Source organism: Canis lupus, chromosome 15, assembly GCF_011100685.1.
Source record: "Canis lupus familiaris isolate Mischka breed German Shepherd chromosome 15, alternate assembly UU_Cfam_GSD_1.0, whole genome shotgun sequence".
NCBI lineage: Eukaryota > Metazoa > Chordata > Mammalia > Carnivora > Canidae > Canis > Canis lupus.
The window spans coordinates 18056502-18071020 of NC_049236.1; the positions used below are offsets into that span (position 1 = coordinate 18056502).

A 14519-nucleotide genomic window follows, 5' to 3' on the forward strand; every position below is an offset into this window, starting at 1 on the left:
TATGTGGTTTCATTTGATTTCTCTGATGACTAATGATGTCGAGTCTCATGTGTTTACTGACTTTGTGTAATTTTGTATGCCTCTTCAGACCCTTTGCCCATTTTTAATTGTTCTTTGTGTTTTTGATAATAGATGTCTTTATATATTCTAGATAGAAGTCTTTTTTCAGATATATAATTTGCAAATACCTCCTGCCATTCTGTGACAACATCTTTTCCATGGTCTTTGAAGCACAAAAATCTTAAATTTTTATGAAATTCCCTGGATGTGCTTTTATTTTGGAATTGTGCACTTGTGTTCAAGATAGCTTTATCTAAGGGAGTCTTGTACTATTTCTTGTGACTCTCTTGAGAGAAGTTATATTCATTCTGCCCTGAGAATATTAAGAGAATAATGCTTATATTAATGTATTACCTTGCAGTTTCCCAGGTGACATAAAAGTTTTAATGTTTTTTCATAATATTTGTTTTTTATTGTTTCTTTTTTAATCTTAATATAGTTGTATTATATCAGTTTCATGTGTACAATATGGCGATTCAACAATTCTGTACATCACCCGGTGCTCATCAAGGTGCCCTCCTTAATCCCCATCACCTATTTCACCTATACCCATCACCTCCTCTCTGGTAACCCCAGATGGCACAAATTTTTAGTATGATGGCAGAGCTTCAGTTTAGAATTCTCAAAGATGACTCTTTCCTAGAAGCAGACAAATTCGTTGATTGCTGCAAGGGACATTGTTTTTCACTGTTTCACTGCAAATTAAGCGCTCAAGCTGTATGTGAGAGGTTCAGTTTCACATAGTCCCTAGAGTAGGCCTATCGTGGGAATGAGGACTAACACTCCAGCTGCTGGCTGCTTGAGTTTAGCATCTGTCTCAGGGCAGTGGCTATCGTCTGCTCATGAGTCTGTAATTCATTCAACAAATAATTCCTGGGCACAGTCTGTGGACCGGGCTCTGTTATAAGTGTTAGAAATACATTCTTATTTTCAGCTTCCTCTTAATTTGTGAGTTCTAGGAATAGCTTTACAATTAGCTAATATTTAACAGCTTTATTGAAGAGGGTGCACCAGCAAAACAAAATAAAGTAGCTGGAAATGTGGAGAGAAAACCAGGCAAGTGCAGTCCCAGAGGAACCAAAGAACAAAACTATTTTAAGTAAGAGTCTAAGATCGGTTGTGTGAAGTGCTTCTGACATTAAGATGAAGAAAAAATTCCTTATGGAATAGATGGTTTAATGTGCTTTATTGTTAAAACTTAGGGGTTATTATAAATTGTTATAGGAATTCCTCTCCTAGGCCAGCATCTGGGATTGGCTTCAGATTTTTAGGTTCTGTGAAAGTAGGGAGTTTGTAAGGCAATCATAGTTCATCTGCTCTCGGGGCAGCACATCTAGATCACTCCAAAAGACTTCTTTTTCCCTTTCAAACCGCTGGTCATTCCTTTCATTCCTTTAGTTTCCATTCAGAAATACTTTGGGGATTGAAATATTTAGTGTGTGTTTGTGTGTATTATTAATAGAATTAGATGAAAGCATTACTATTTCCAGTGCCCACTGAAGCTTTATGGCTGTCTCTTTGCATGCTAATCGCTCGGCTTGCCAATTTTGCAACCCTATGTTGAGGTTGATGTGCTGTCCATATTTGTGTATATAAAAGAAATCCTCACTTCCTTTCAAATATCTGGTGAGGAACATAAAATGTACCACAAAGTCTGGTTCCTGGTAGGTACAACAAGAGTTGGCATTCAGAATTCTTTGATATTAAAGGTTCTAGTCCCAGTCCAATTTTACTAAAAACAAAATGAAATTGAACACAACAGATATGAGACTGTAAAAAGTGGGCAAATGAAAGGGACACAACCCAGTGAAAAATGACTGGTGTCTTTAGTTCATCTTTGTAATACAGTGCAAATTAGAAAATCACATTAAATGCTACTATTCATGAACTTTCTCTTGGGTCTGCTTTTGCAAAGACACCTGGGGTTACTGTGGAGACGTGAGTAAGTCACTTACTCAATTTGCTTTACCTCATTTCCACCTGACAGTAAATGCAATGTTTGCATACAATGTTTTGTGAAGTGTATGCAAAAATACACAATCTATCTCTTTTATTTTTATTTATTTTTAAGATTATAAGGACAATTTTCTTAAGATTATTGATTTCCATAAACAACTGAAAGACTCTAATGAGAACTTTAATCGGTTTTTAACTTTTGGCAAAGGTCACAAATAGATCTCTCTAAGAATTGGATTAAAACTGTGGATCCTCTTCCCAGACAAATGCATTTAAGTCAAACACATAAAATTTGCATACTAGTGGGGCTTATAAATTTTCTTTTTTTTTTCTTCTAATTTATTTAAATTCTAGTTAGGCAACAGATTTTTTTTTTAAAGATTTTATTTATTTATTCATGAGAGACACAGAGAGAGGCAGAGACACAGACAGAGGAAGAAGCAGGCTCCCTACGGGGAGCCCGACATGGGACTCAATCCTGGGAGTCGATCCTGGGAGTCGATCCTGGGAGTCGATCCTGGGAGTCGATCCTGGGAGTCGATCCTGGGACTCGATCCTGGGACTCGATCCTGGGACTCCAGTACCACATCCTGGGCCAAAGGCAGGTGCTAAATCGCTGAGCCACCCAGGGATCCCCAGCAACAGATTTTCTGAAGCCCATCCTTAGATTCCCTGGTAACCATGGACCCTTAGGTTAAGATCTCACAGGTTGGAGGGTTTTATGATGTAATTGATTATGTATATCAATAATAAATGGATTTATTTATAAGATAGAATCAAGGAATTTTGCTTGAAAAAGAAGGGCAGGCTTGATGACTTTGGGGTTCTTTCATGGTTCCAGAATTTGGTCATTTGGTGATGTCCATGACAACCATAGGAAAGAGAGTGAAAACAGAGAAGACTTGGACTCACAACTGGTTATTACACTCCCTTCACTTTCACTTCACTGTCTTCTTACTGAAATTCTTAGTGAGTAGAAGATTCCCCCAAAAGCCTACTCCCATCTTCCTGAACATATCCTTCAAAGCTTCCTTGACTCGCTCATTGCGTAAGGCATAGATGAATGGATTCAGCAGCGGTGTCACAAACGTTGTTACCACTGTCACTGCCCAGTTGGTATTCACAGAGCCACTCTGTGATGGTCGCACATAGAGAAAAATGGCACTTCCATAGAAGAGGGTCACCACCATCAAGTGAGAGGTACAGGTAGAGAAGGCCTTCTGACGGCCGGAAACAGAGGGAATGCGCAGGACAGCCAGAGCTATGTGGCCATAGGACACAGCAGTAATCATCAGCGAGGATATGATGACCAGAGAGGCCAGCACGAAGTCTGTTTCCTCCAGCTTCTTGGTGTTGGTGCATGCCAGGCGGAGCAGAGGGCCACTGTCACAGAAGAAATGCTGCACCACAGTGTGCTGTTCACAGAAGGGAAGTAAGGCCACAGCCACCGTGGGGCCAAGCACAGGGACAAGTCCCCCCATCCAGCAGGCCAAGGCCACCCGAGAGCACACAGCACCATTCATGAGCAAGGGATAGTGCAGAGGGTGACAGATGGCCAGGTAGCGATCCACAGACATGACGGCCAACAGCAGGAACTCAGAGGCCCCAAGAAAGAAGTAGAAATAGAATTGAGTAATGCATGCAGCAAAGGAGATGGTGTGTTGCCTGGAAAGGAAATTGCTCAGCATCTTGGGAATGATGACGGAAGTGAGCAAGATCTCGAGGCAGGACAGGTTGCCCAGGAAGAAGTACATGGGGGTCTGCAGGCGAGCATCCGCTCCCACCACCCCAACAATCAGCACGTTGCCTGTTAGAGTCAGCAGGTAGACAAGAAGGAAGACAGAGAACACTTCTGCTTTTGTGTTGTTGAGATTTGGGAAGCCTGCCAAGATGAACTCGGTCACACCGCTGCTCTGGTTCTCGCCAGGAGCCATTCTCTTTCTCACCTGCGCGACAGCACCAACATGTGCTGGGGGGGATGCATCTTCTCCAGAACAATGCTGAAACTTATTTTATTGTGATACGGCACACGTATCCCCGCTTCTCCAGTCGCTGTAGAGATCTGAAGAACCTGAGGCCTACACCTAATTACTTCTAAAGCTGCAGAAGATTTTCCAGCAAGGGTATCTAACACTTAGGTATGGAAAGGCCAGGAGCCTCCATCCTCAGATCTTAAATGGCAATGACTCACATTTATAATAATGATATCATTGACCATCTGAGCTGGACAAAAAGATCAAAAAAATAATTTCGTGAAGAATATGATTCCCATTCCACCAGGATCAGGACTTGAGCCAGACTGCATAGCTTTGAATTCCAGCATCTCTATTTTCTAGCCAAGTAGCCTTGGGAAAATTATTTAAGAACCACTCCTGTGCTCCTCAGTTGTGAAATGCCATGAGAAGCAAGTGAAATAAGAGTGTAAAGCATTCAAGAGTTTCTAGCACTTAGGTGACAAATGCTGTGGAGAGAAAGCCCTGTAAGTTTGGGCACCAGACTCTAGACTTGGCTTGCCATTTCCTTGGAAGATGATCAATGCATCCAGCTCATTTGTCCTTCACCTGCTCAGCTGTGGATTGAGTCATAGGAATCTAGGTCATTAGTACGTCTATTTTATAAAATTACCTTTTTCATGGAGAATTTCCCCCAGCAACCTAAGAGACTAACTGAACTCAGCTTGTCATAAAATGCTTGCCTATCTAAAGCAAGTTATGGCATATTCAAAAGGTAGAACAGGGCTAAACTACACTGAATCACTCAGTCAGGGATCCACATTTATTTATTTAGTGTCAACTTTAATCTAAGTAATCAGGGGAATATTAGGATGAGTTTCTTTTCTTTTTTTTTTTTAAGATTTATTTATATAGAGACAGAGAGTGTGCACACTTCTGGGCAGGGGGAGGGGCAGAAGGTGAGGGAGAGAAGCAGACTCCCTGCTGAGCGCAGAGCCAGACTTGGGGATCTATCTCAGGACCCTGAGATCATGACCTGTGATCATGATCTGAGCCGGAATCAAGAGTCAGATCTTTAACCCACTGAGTCACGCAGGCACGCCTAGGATGAGTCTCTTATGCTCTTTCAGTCCATAACATCGATCCAAAGCCCTTTCACAAACTTGGGTTCCATTAGGTGACTTGCCAAAGACAGAATTAGGAATTCCAGGTAATGACTCATGAAATCAGAAATGAAGTCCTTCCCATTTGATTCAAATCCTTCCAGTTTTGAAGATCACCACCAGTTATAAGAATCAAATCAATGATAGTCTGAAACCTGGTTTTAAAAATGCCTCAGTTACTAGAATACGATCACCTTTAGCCATGCAAAGCATGAGATTAGAGCATGAGAACTAGGCTCCAGTTCTCAGCCTTGTGTTCTCTCGCACACTCTGACAGTCTTTGTTCCCAGCAAACAGTAACCTCTTTACTTACAATGTCTGTAGGAGACATTTTTGGACCTTTGTCTAGGATAAAGCAATTCCGTGGTCTTTCTCCCTAGGGATTCCATTCAGAGGCTCGTCTCCCTCCAGCTCCTATAGAAATTACCTTACTGTCAATAAAATCATCCAATTCTTCTGTATTGGTAATGTATTGGGCGCCAGGTATACTCGGCGATTCAGAAATAGAGGAGACGTTGTCACTACCTCATGTAGCTCACTGTCTAATGAGAAGGACAGAGAAGGTAATATGGGTCACAGATGGAATGTCACAGGTAAGAATAGGGCCTAAGGAGGCTGTGGGAAAAGAGCCAAACTGAGATTTAGAGAGATGAGGGGCATTCTGGAGAAGGGTGAGGCCTAAAATAGATGCTAAAAAAAAATGGGTATGGATTCCATAGGAGAGAAAAGAGGTTTTGTGATGGAAAAGAGTAGCATGTAACACAGTACATTTGGGCTGAAGCATGAAATACAAGGTGTGGAGTGGAGTGAGATAGAACTAGTCACCTTGAAGGGGGCTCTTCTGGCTCTCTGTGAAAGTATTTCCACTGAACTGAGCCTAGCTATATCTTAAGTGAGAAGATGAATCCCAACCTCAAATATGGAAGGAATCCCTCCTACCTACCCTTGAATGTCCTTGTTGTTCCACGAGGGTGGGGATCACCTTCTAAGAATTCTCTTTCCCTTTTTATGACTCAACGGTCTGCTCCACCCTGGTCCTTTTCATGCCCTGTAGTGTGAGGCTAACAAGAGCCTGGAGTTCCTAAGGGTGGCAAAGCACTTGGGAAAGCAGGCAGCAATTGGGTAATCTGCTTCTTCTCTTGTGCTTTTCTCATGGGTAGAATTGTTCCTCTACCTTGTGAACAAAGGGGCTTTCTGATCCTGAGGTGACTGCATCCCACTGCTCCTCTTAGGGCCGCGTGAAGCTCAGCCATCGCGCCCACCTTTCCCTTCCTGTAGAAAGAGCATCTTGTGCAATGTGATCACGGCCTTAGGCTTGACTAGGGACACTCCAAGCGAAGGACAATGGCCTGAGAATAACATGGGGTTGGAGTGCAAAGGGTGAATATGGAGAGGTTAAACCATTTATCTATGAAAGGACTTACTGCACTTACCTATAGTTGCTTTCACCTCTAATAGCTGAGAAATGTTCCATTTAAAGCCAGGTCTTCACGGCTTTGCTGATGAGTGTACCTACAAACTGTCAGTTTTCCTCCCTAAATCCAAGCATTAGCCCAAGTGCAGAGAAGGAAGAGGCTGAAGAAGTTATTGGTTTCTAACCAATCCCTCCATCGTTGGGTAGGATCCTTCATGCATAACTTCAGTTTCCAATGGAGATTCCCCCAAATGCGGATTGATTAATCTAGACATCAGGAGCCTGGCTGGCGGCAGTGCCTGCTAGAGAAGAGAGACACAACACTGAGGTAAAATCATGAGAGAGAAAGAGAAAATAATTCCTGAAAGACTCAAGGGAGATTTGCAATTCAATGGAAATTTCCCAGACTCCATCTCTGATAAATCTGAAAGAGGCTGACCCTTCATTCAACAAGGATGCCTGGGAATGTTTTTGCCTCCATCTGCTAACCCCCCACCCCAAGCCCAGCAGCCCCAAAAGTCCTGGGGCAGTACAGTAGGAATGAGAAAAAGGATGGAGTTTGACCAACCGCGGAGGGCCATAGTCATCATCCAACACTCTTCGGCATGGCACTCAAGGGAAATGTTTATTCCCCAGGTAACACAAGCATTGTGTCTTCTCCCTGTGGACCTAAAATGATAACTGGGAATCCCTAACCTGGCTTCTGGGTTGGCAAGTGATAGGAGCCCCCAAGGTATGATAAGATAGGGAAAGGCTCCCTGAGTCACCTCTAGCTTCTGCTTCTTCCAGCTTGGACTTTATCCTCCAGTTGTAGCATACACTGTACCACAAACCCAAATATTGCTTAGAATTCTGGACCATTGTTCACATTTTTTCATCTGTGTCTACTCTATGCCCCTAACTCCTATTCATACTCTAGTGCATATCACGTTTTCTGAGAATCTTCCCCTACCAACCCCCCTCAATCCCACCACTCTGCCCACACTCCAACCTGAACTGGGGCACCTTCGGCTGACCTCAATCTCAATACTTAACCCGTTGTATTATACCTCTGCTTTCCCATCCATGTCCGCTCCAGGCTCTGAACTTCTAAGGCAAGAATTGTATTTTGATATCTGTATTTCTAGCACCAAGCATAGTGCCTGGCACACATTAGGTGCTTAATAAATGGTATATAAACTAAACTCCTCTGAACCCCCAACTTGAGAAGCAGCTGCTTTTGTGAGGTGAATACCAGTTAAACGATGGGAGGAAGAGTACATAGATCTCCCTGGGACTTAGTATGGCTAAGTCCATCCTTCTGTACCTACTCCTTTTTAGAGAAAACAAAATACCTGAATGGAAGCACGGATGAGGCATAAGGAGTGTCATCACTTTGCATTTTGAGGGCAGAGTAGGAACAGACACTAGAAGAATTGGCTGAGCTAAGCCAAACAAAACCAAACTAGAAACTGAAGCTCTTGTTGTTATCTATAAGAGGGAGAGGTCTCAGCAAAAAGAGAGACCCATGAAGTCTGAGAGCTAGTAAAGCACACTTAAACTATATGTGTTTTAAAATTCTGTTTAGGGGCACGCGGGTAGCTAGTCAGTTAAGTGTCCCACTCTTGATTCCTGCTCAGGTCATGATCTCAGGGCTGTGAAATCAAGGCTCGTGTCAGGCTCCTCACTGGGCATTGATTCTCTCCCTCCCACTGCCTCTCCTCGCTTCTCTCTCTCTCTCAAATAAATAAACAAATAAATTCTGATTGACTTGTAACAATTAAAAGTACAGCAGAAAGAAACGAGATCAAAGTCAGGTAATTTTTAAGCGTTACATAGTTATTGATCCAGCTGACAACAGTGTTGGTATTCAGCTTGCAATACTTTCAAATTGGATGGCTCAGTTGGTTGAGTGTCTGCCTTCAGCTCAGGTTGTGATCCTGGCTGGGGTCTTGGGATGGAGCCCCGAGCTGGGGTCCCTGCTGAGCAGAGAACCTGCGTCTCCCTCTCCCTCTGCTGCTCCTCCTACTTGTATACTATCTCTCTGTCAAATAAATAAATAAATAGAGTCTTAAAACAATACTTTCGAACTGACTTGATCATAAGAATATCTTAGTTTTTGCATGAAATACAGCATTTGAGAAGAAAATTTTTAAAGAATAAAACATGCTCGTATGACTCAAAAAATATAAAAATGCATAGATTAAAAAGTCCTTGGTGTGCCCCTCCCCATCCACCTTACATCTCTTCCCTTATTACTTTCATTATTTTATTGTGCATCCTTTCAGTGTGTTTGTGTATATAAGCAAATATCTTAATGCTTATTTACCTGTGACTTTCTTATGCTGTTCTGCACCTTGTTTCTTGTTTTAAGATACCCTGGAGAACTTTCCTTGTCTGTACATAGAAGGCAGAAAGAAAATGCTTAAACTAAGGAGACTATTAGCTCGACAAACGTGTTAAATGAATGTATTGCAACATTCCTGAATTATATTTCTGCTTTATTTTTTTTTAATTTTTTTAAATTTATTTATGATAGTCACAGAGAGAGAGAGAGAGGCAGAGACACAGGCAGAGGGAGAAGCAGGCTCCATGCACCGGGAGCCCGACGTGGGATTCGATCCCGGGTCTCCAGGATCCCGCCCTGGGCCAAAGGCAGGCGTCAAACCGCTGCACCACCCAGGGATCCCCTATATTTCTGCTTTAATCATTGTTTGATATCTCTTGATTAGTTTTCCTCATCAGTAGAAGTCCTACTATAGTAGAAATTGTATCAAAAAATTTAATTATCTTTTATAAATAAAAATAAGTTATAACAAACTTCCAGTTATAAAATAATTAAGACATGGGTATATGATGTTAGCAAGGTGTCTATAGTTAATAACACTGTATTGCATATTTGAAAGTTTCTAAAAGAATAGATCTTGAGGGTGCCTGGGTGCTCAGTCAGTTATGCATCTACCTTTGGCTCAGGTTATGATCCCAATGTCCTGGCATGAAGCCTAATATTGGGCTCCTTGCTCAGCATGGAGTTTGCTTGTTCCTCTCCCTCTGCCCCTTCCCCTGCTCATGCTCTCTCTCTCTCAAATAAATAAATAAAATCTTTTTTAAAAAAAGAATAGTTCTTGAAAGTCTGCATCACAAGAAAAAATTTTTGTAATATGTGTGGTGACATGTTAACTAGACTTATTGTAGTGATCTTTTAGAAATACATACTAATATCAAATCATTATTGATTTGACTGAAACTCATATAATGTTACGTGTCAAAAATAATAAGTTATAACAAAATGATATATCTGGGATTTGCTTCAAAATAAAGTGATTGGGGGACACCTGGGTGGCTCAGTGGTTGAGCATCTGCCTTCCGCTCAGGGCATGATCCCAGGTTTCAGGATAGAGTCCTGCATCGGGCTCCCCGAGAGGGGCCTGCTTCTCCTTCTGCCTATGTCTCTGCCTCTGTCTGTGTGTCTCTCATGAATAAACAAATAAAATCTTTGTAAAAAAATAAAGCTATTGGGAGTATAGATATAATTATCTTGGCCATGAGTTGGTAATTCATGGAACTGTGCACTGGTTTACAATGTGCATGAATTACACTGTGGTTCATTATATTATTCTATTTTTAGTATGTTTGAAATTTTTCGGGATCCCTGGGTGGCGCAGCGGTTTGGCGCCTGCCTTTGGCCCAGGGCGTGATCCTGGAGACCCGGGATCAAATCCCACGTCGGGCTCCCGGTGCATGGAGCCTGCTTCTCCTTCTGCCTATGTCTCTGCCTCTCTCTCTCTCTCTCTCTGTGTGACTATCATAAATAAATAAATAAATAAATAAATAAATAAATAAATAAAAAAGAGAAAATTTTCATAATAAAAAAGCCTCAGAAATATGACAATTAAGTCCCTATTTTAAGAAAATTCTATTTTTTAAAGAAATTAGTTAAAAATTAATGAATGTCAGAAATACTTCATCTTAAAGATAGCAACTCTAATTCCGTAGAATTAGCCAACTAGCCACTGGGGAATCTTAAATACCTTATGGGCTACTCAGAGCCAGAAAATGTAAAACTATAATGAACTACCAATTCCAAGAGGAATTCAAGTCTCTCCTCTCTCAGCAACACCCTGTTTTCTGATCCAAAAATAATGCAGAAACACACACACATTCACACAGAATCACACAGTTCAGAATGGGGAGATTGGATTAGAATAGCACACTGACTACAGAAACCTTTTTCACTATGACAAATTCTTTAAAATGAAATAAAACTTATATTTTCTCTTCCTCCTTTTCTTGCCTTTTCATTTTTTAAAAGGATAACTACATGACAACACAGAAAAACAAGGCAGAGGGCCATTACCAAATCTTTACATAAAAGAAATTTCTAGGAGAAAAAAAGTCAGATAATTGAATTTAAAAGAACAGAGAAATACAATGTAAATCTAAATACAAACGGGAGATATCTATAGTCCTTAATCAATACATTTTAAATGATACCCAAATATCACCTGGCTTTGAATATAGCCACAATGGAAAGAGAAGGATAAAACAGGACAAGTGACCTTAGAGGAAAACAGGTACTTAAAAACAGAAAAGAAAATAATCTTTAATTTTTCAAATTTGTATTAATATTGTAATTTAAATTTTCATAACTCAAGAACAAGTTGTTATAAAAATTAGATTCTAAGAAGCAAGGGTTTCTTGGGTGGCTCAGTGGTTGAGCATCTGGTTTTGGCTCAGATCATGATCCCGGAGTCCTGGGATCCAGTCCTACATTAGGGCTCCCTGAGGGGAGCCTCTCCCTCTGCCTGTGTCTCTGCCTCTCTCTCTGTGTCTCTCATGGATAAATAAATTAAATTTTTTAAAAAAAGAAGCAAAGGTTTCTTTCACTAATAATGAAATTATCCAAATTCACATAATGTAGACATATATCAATTATAAAAGGGATTTGGCTGAAGACCATTTTCTAGAATATAGAACTAGGATAAAATATGAGAGAAATGTTAAGTGACATAAAGGTAGATAAATATCTATTAAATAAGAATACAGGGCACAGGGGCACCTAGGTGGGTCAGTCAGTTAAGCATCCAATTCTTGATCTTGGGATTGTAATGCTCAGTGCTCAGCCAGGAGTCAGCTTGAGATTCTCTCCCTCTCCCTCTTTCTTTTCTTCTGTTCTTCCTCCTACTTGCAAGTGTGCTCACTCTCTCTCTCTGGAATAAATAAATAAGTCTTAAAAAAAAGAATAGAGGGTGCAGAAGTAGACTCACATATACAGGGCCACTTGATTTTCAATAAGAGAAAAGGATTCAGTGCAAAAAGTATAGTCTTTTCAACAAATGTTGCAGAAATATTTATCCATATATATATGTGTGTAAATGGACTTTGGTCTACACCTTAAACCATATACAAAAGTTAAGCAAAATGGATCACAGACTTAAATGTAAAACTCAAAAATTTTAAACTTCTAAAAATAGAGTAGAAGAATCTGTGACTTTGATTTATTCAGATTTCTTAGAAATGATCAATGCTTAGCCCATAAAAGAAAAAATGATAAACTGAACTATATCAAAATTTGAAGTTTTCTTTCTTAAAAGGAGCTTCTAATATAATGAATAAATAAGCCATGGGCTGAGGAAAATATATTGAAATCATATACTAATAAAGGACATGTATCTAGACTCTACTTTAAGAGCTCTTAAAACTCATTAATAAGAAAACCAACAACTAATTTTTTAAATGGAAAAAAATATTTGAGCAGTTCTACAATAATAGTCAAGGATTTCAACACCCCACTCTCAAAAATGGATAAATCGCCAGGTTAAAGATAAACAAGGAAATAGATGTCGGCCTTGTAAACCAACTGGACTTAGCAGACATATATAGAAAACTCCGCCCAACAAGTACACATGGAACATTCCCTAAAATAGACCATACGTTGGTCTATAAAACTCATCACCATAAATCAAAGTCTTTAAATCATATAGAGTGTCTTTGTTTTTTACTACAATGAGTAAAACTACAAATTAGTAACAGAAGGAAATATGAGAAATTCACAAATATGTGTAAATTAAACAACACACTCTTAAGCAACCACTTGGCCAAATTAGCTACCACAAGGGAAATTAGGAAATACTTTGAGATAAATGAAAACAACATCACAACATACCAAAACTCATGGGATGCAGCAAAAACAATGCGCAGAAGGAAATTTAGAATTGTAAATGCCTACATGAAAAAAGATCTTTTTAAAAAAGATTTTATTTATTCATGAAAGACACAGAGAGAGGCAGAGACACAGGCAGAGAGAGAAGCAGGTTCCCTATGGAGGACCCTGATGTGGGACTCAATCCCAGGACCCCAGGGTCACGCCCTGAGCTGAAGGCAGATGCTCAACCACTGAGCCACCCAAGTATCACTTAAAAAGATCTTAAATCAGGGCAGCCTCGGTGGCTTAGCAGTTTAACACTGCCTTCAGCCCAGGGCCTGATCCTGGAGACCTGGGATCGAGTCCCACATTGGGCTCCCTGCATGGAGTCTGCTTCTCCCTCTGCTTCTCCCTCTGCTTCTCTCTCTCTCTCTCTCTCTCTCTCTCTGTGTGTGTGTGTGTCTCTGATAAATAAATAAATAAATCTTTTAAAAAATGATCTTAAATTAATAACATAACCTTCAACCTTTAGGTAGAAGAAAAAAGTTCAAGAAGAAAAGGTTTGGGATCCCTGGGTGGCGCAGCGGTTTGGCGCCTGCCTTTGGCCCAGGGCGCGATCCTGGAGACCCGGGATCGAATCCCACATCGGGCTCCTTGCATGGAGCCTGCTTCTCCCTCTGCCTATGTCTCTGCCTCTCTCTCTCTCTCTCTGTGACTATCATAAATAAATAAAAAATTAAATAAAAAAAATAGAGCAAACTAAACACAAAGTAAGCAGATAGAGGGAAATAATAAAGATTAGTGTGGAGACAAGTGGAGACAATAAAAACAAGAACGGAAAAATAATAGAATCAACAAAATCAAAAGTTGGTTTTTGAAAAGATGAACAAAGTTGGCAAATCTTTAGCTTCCTGGCAAAGAAAAAAGAAAGAAAACTCAAACTACTAAAATCAGAAATTAAGGTGGACACAGTGCTACCAATCTTATAGAAATTAAAAGATTATAAGAGAATAAAATGAACAATCCTATGCCAACAAACTAACCTAGATAATCTAGATTAGATAGCCTAAAATGGACAAATTTCTAGAGACACATGACCTATCAAAACTTACTCAAAACTTTCCCAGAAAGAGGGATCCCTGGGTGGCGCAGCGGTTTGGCGCCTGCCTTTGGCCCAGGGCGCAATCCTGGAGATCTGGGATCGAATCCCACATCGGGCTCCCGGTGCATGGAGCCTGCTTCTCCCTCTGCGTCTCTCTCTCTCTCTCTCTCTGTGACTATCATAAATAAATAAAAATTAAAAAAAAAAAACTTTCCCAGAAAGAAATAGAAAATCTGGGGGTACCTGGGAGGCCCAGTTGGCTCAAGTTGTGATCCCGAGGTCCTTGGAACAAGTCCCGCATCAGGCTCTCTGCAGGGAGCCTGCTTCTCCCTCTCTGTGTCTCTGCCTCTGTGTGTGTCTCTCATGAATAAATAAAATCTTTAAAAAAAAAACTAGAAAACCTGAACAGATCTATAGCAAAGAAAAAGATGGAACCAATAATCAAAACCTAACAAAAAAGATCCAGGACCAAACAGTTTCATTGGTTAACTTTACCACACATTTGAAGAACTACACCTATCCTTCTCAAACTTTTCTAAAAAGATGGAGGAGGAGGGAACACTTCCTAATTCATTTTAAAAGGTCAGTATCATTTTTCATATTAAATCCAGACAAAGATATCACAAGAAAAGAAAGTAGCAACCAATATTCCAAAGAATATAAATGCAAAAATCCAGGGGTACCTGGGTGGCTCAGTGGGTTAAACATCTGACTCTTGATTTTCGGCTCAGATCATGATCTCAGGGTC

The 14519-nt window shown here is 40.4% G+C and overlaps 1 protein-coding gene and 1 long non-coding RNA gene across 2 annotated transcripts; both read right to left on the minus strand.

The window, feature by feature from the left end:
- Positions 1 to 2677: 2677 nt before the first annotated feature.
- Positions 2678 to 4011, minus strand: OR6S1 (olfactory receptor family 6 subfamily S member 1). Its single transcript, XM_038557599.1, has one exon. It carries the CDS (start codon positions 3948 to 3950, stop codon positions 2955 to 2957), a length of 996 nt encoding a protein of 331 aa, XP_038413527.1. The 5' UTR covers positions 3951 to 4011; the 3' UTR covers positions 2678 to 2954.
- Positions 4012 to 4954: 943 nt separating this feature from the next.
- On the minus strand, positions 4955 to 8945 carry LOC111098885. The gene is made up of 3 exons (XR_005369921.1): positions 8854 to 8945; positions 6565 to 6847; positions 4955 to 5673 (listed from the first exon to the last, which is right to left on the minus strand). It is a non-coding gene; the product is annotated as an uncharacterized LOC111098885 (long non-coding RNA).
- Positions 8946 to 14519: the final 5574 nt, after the last annotated feature.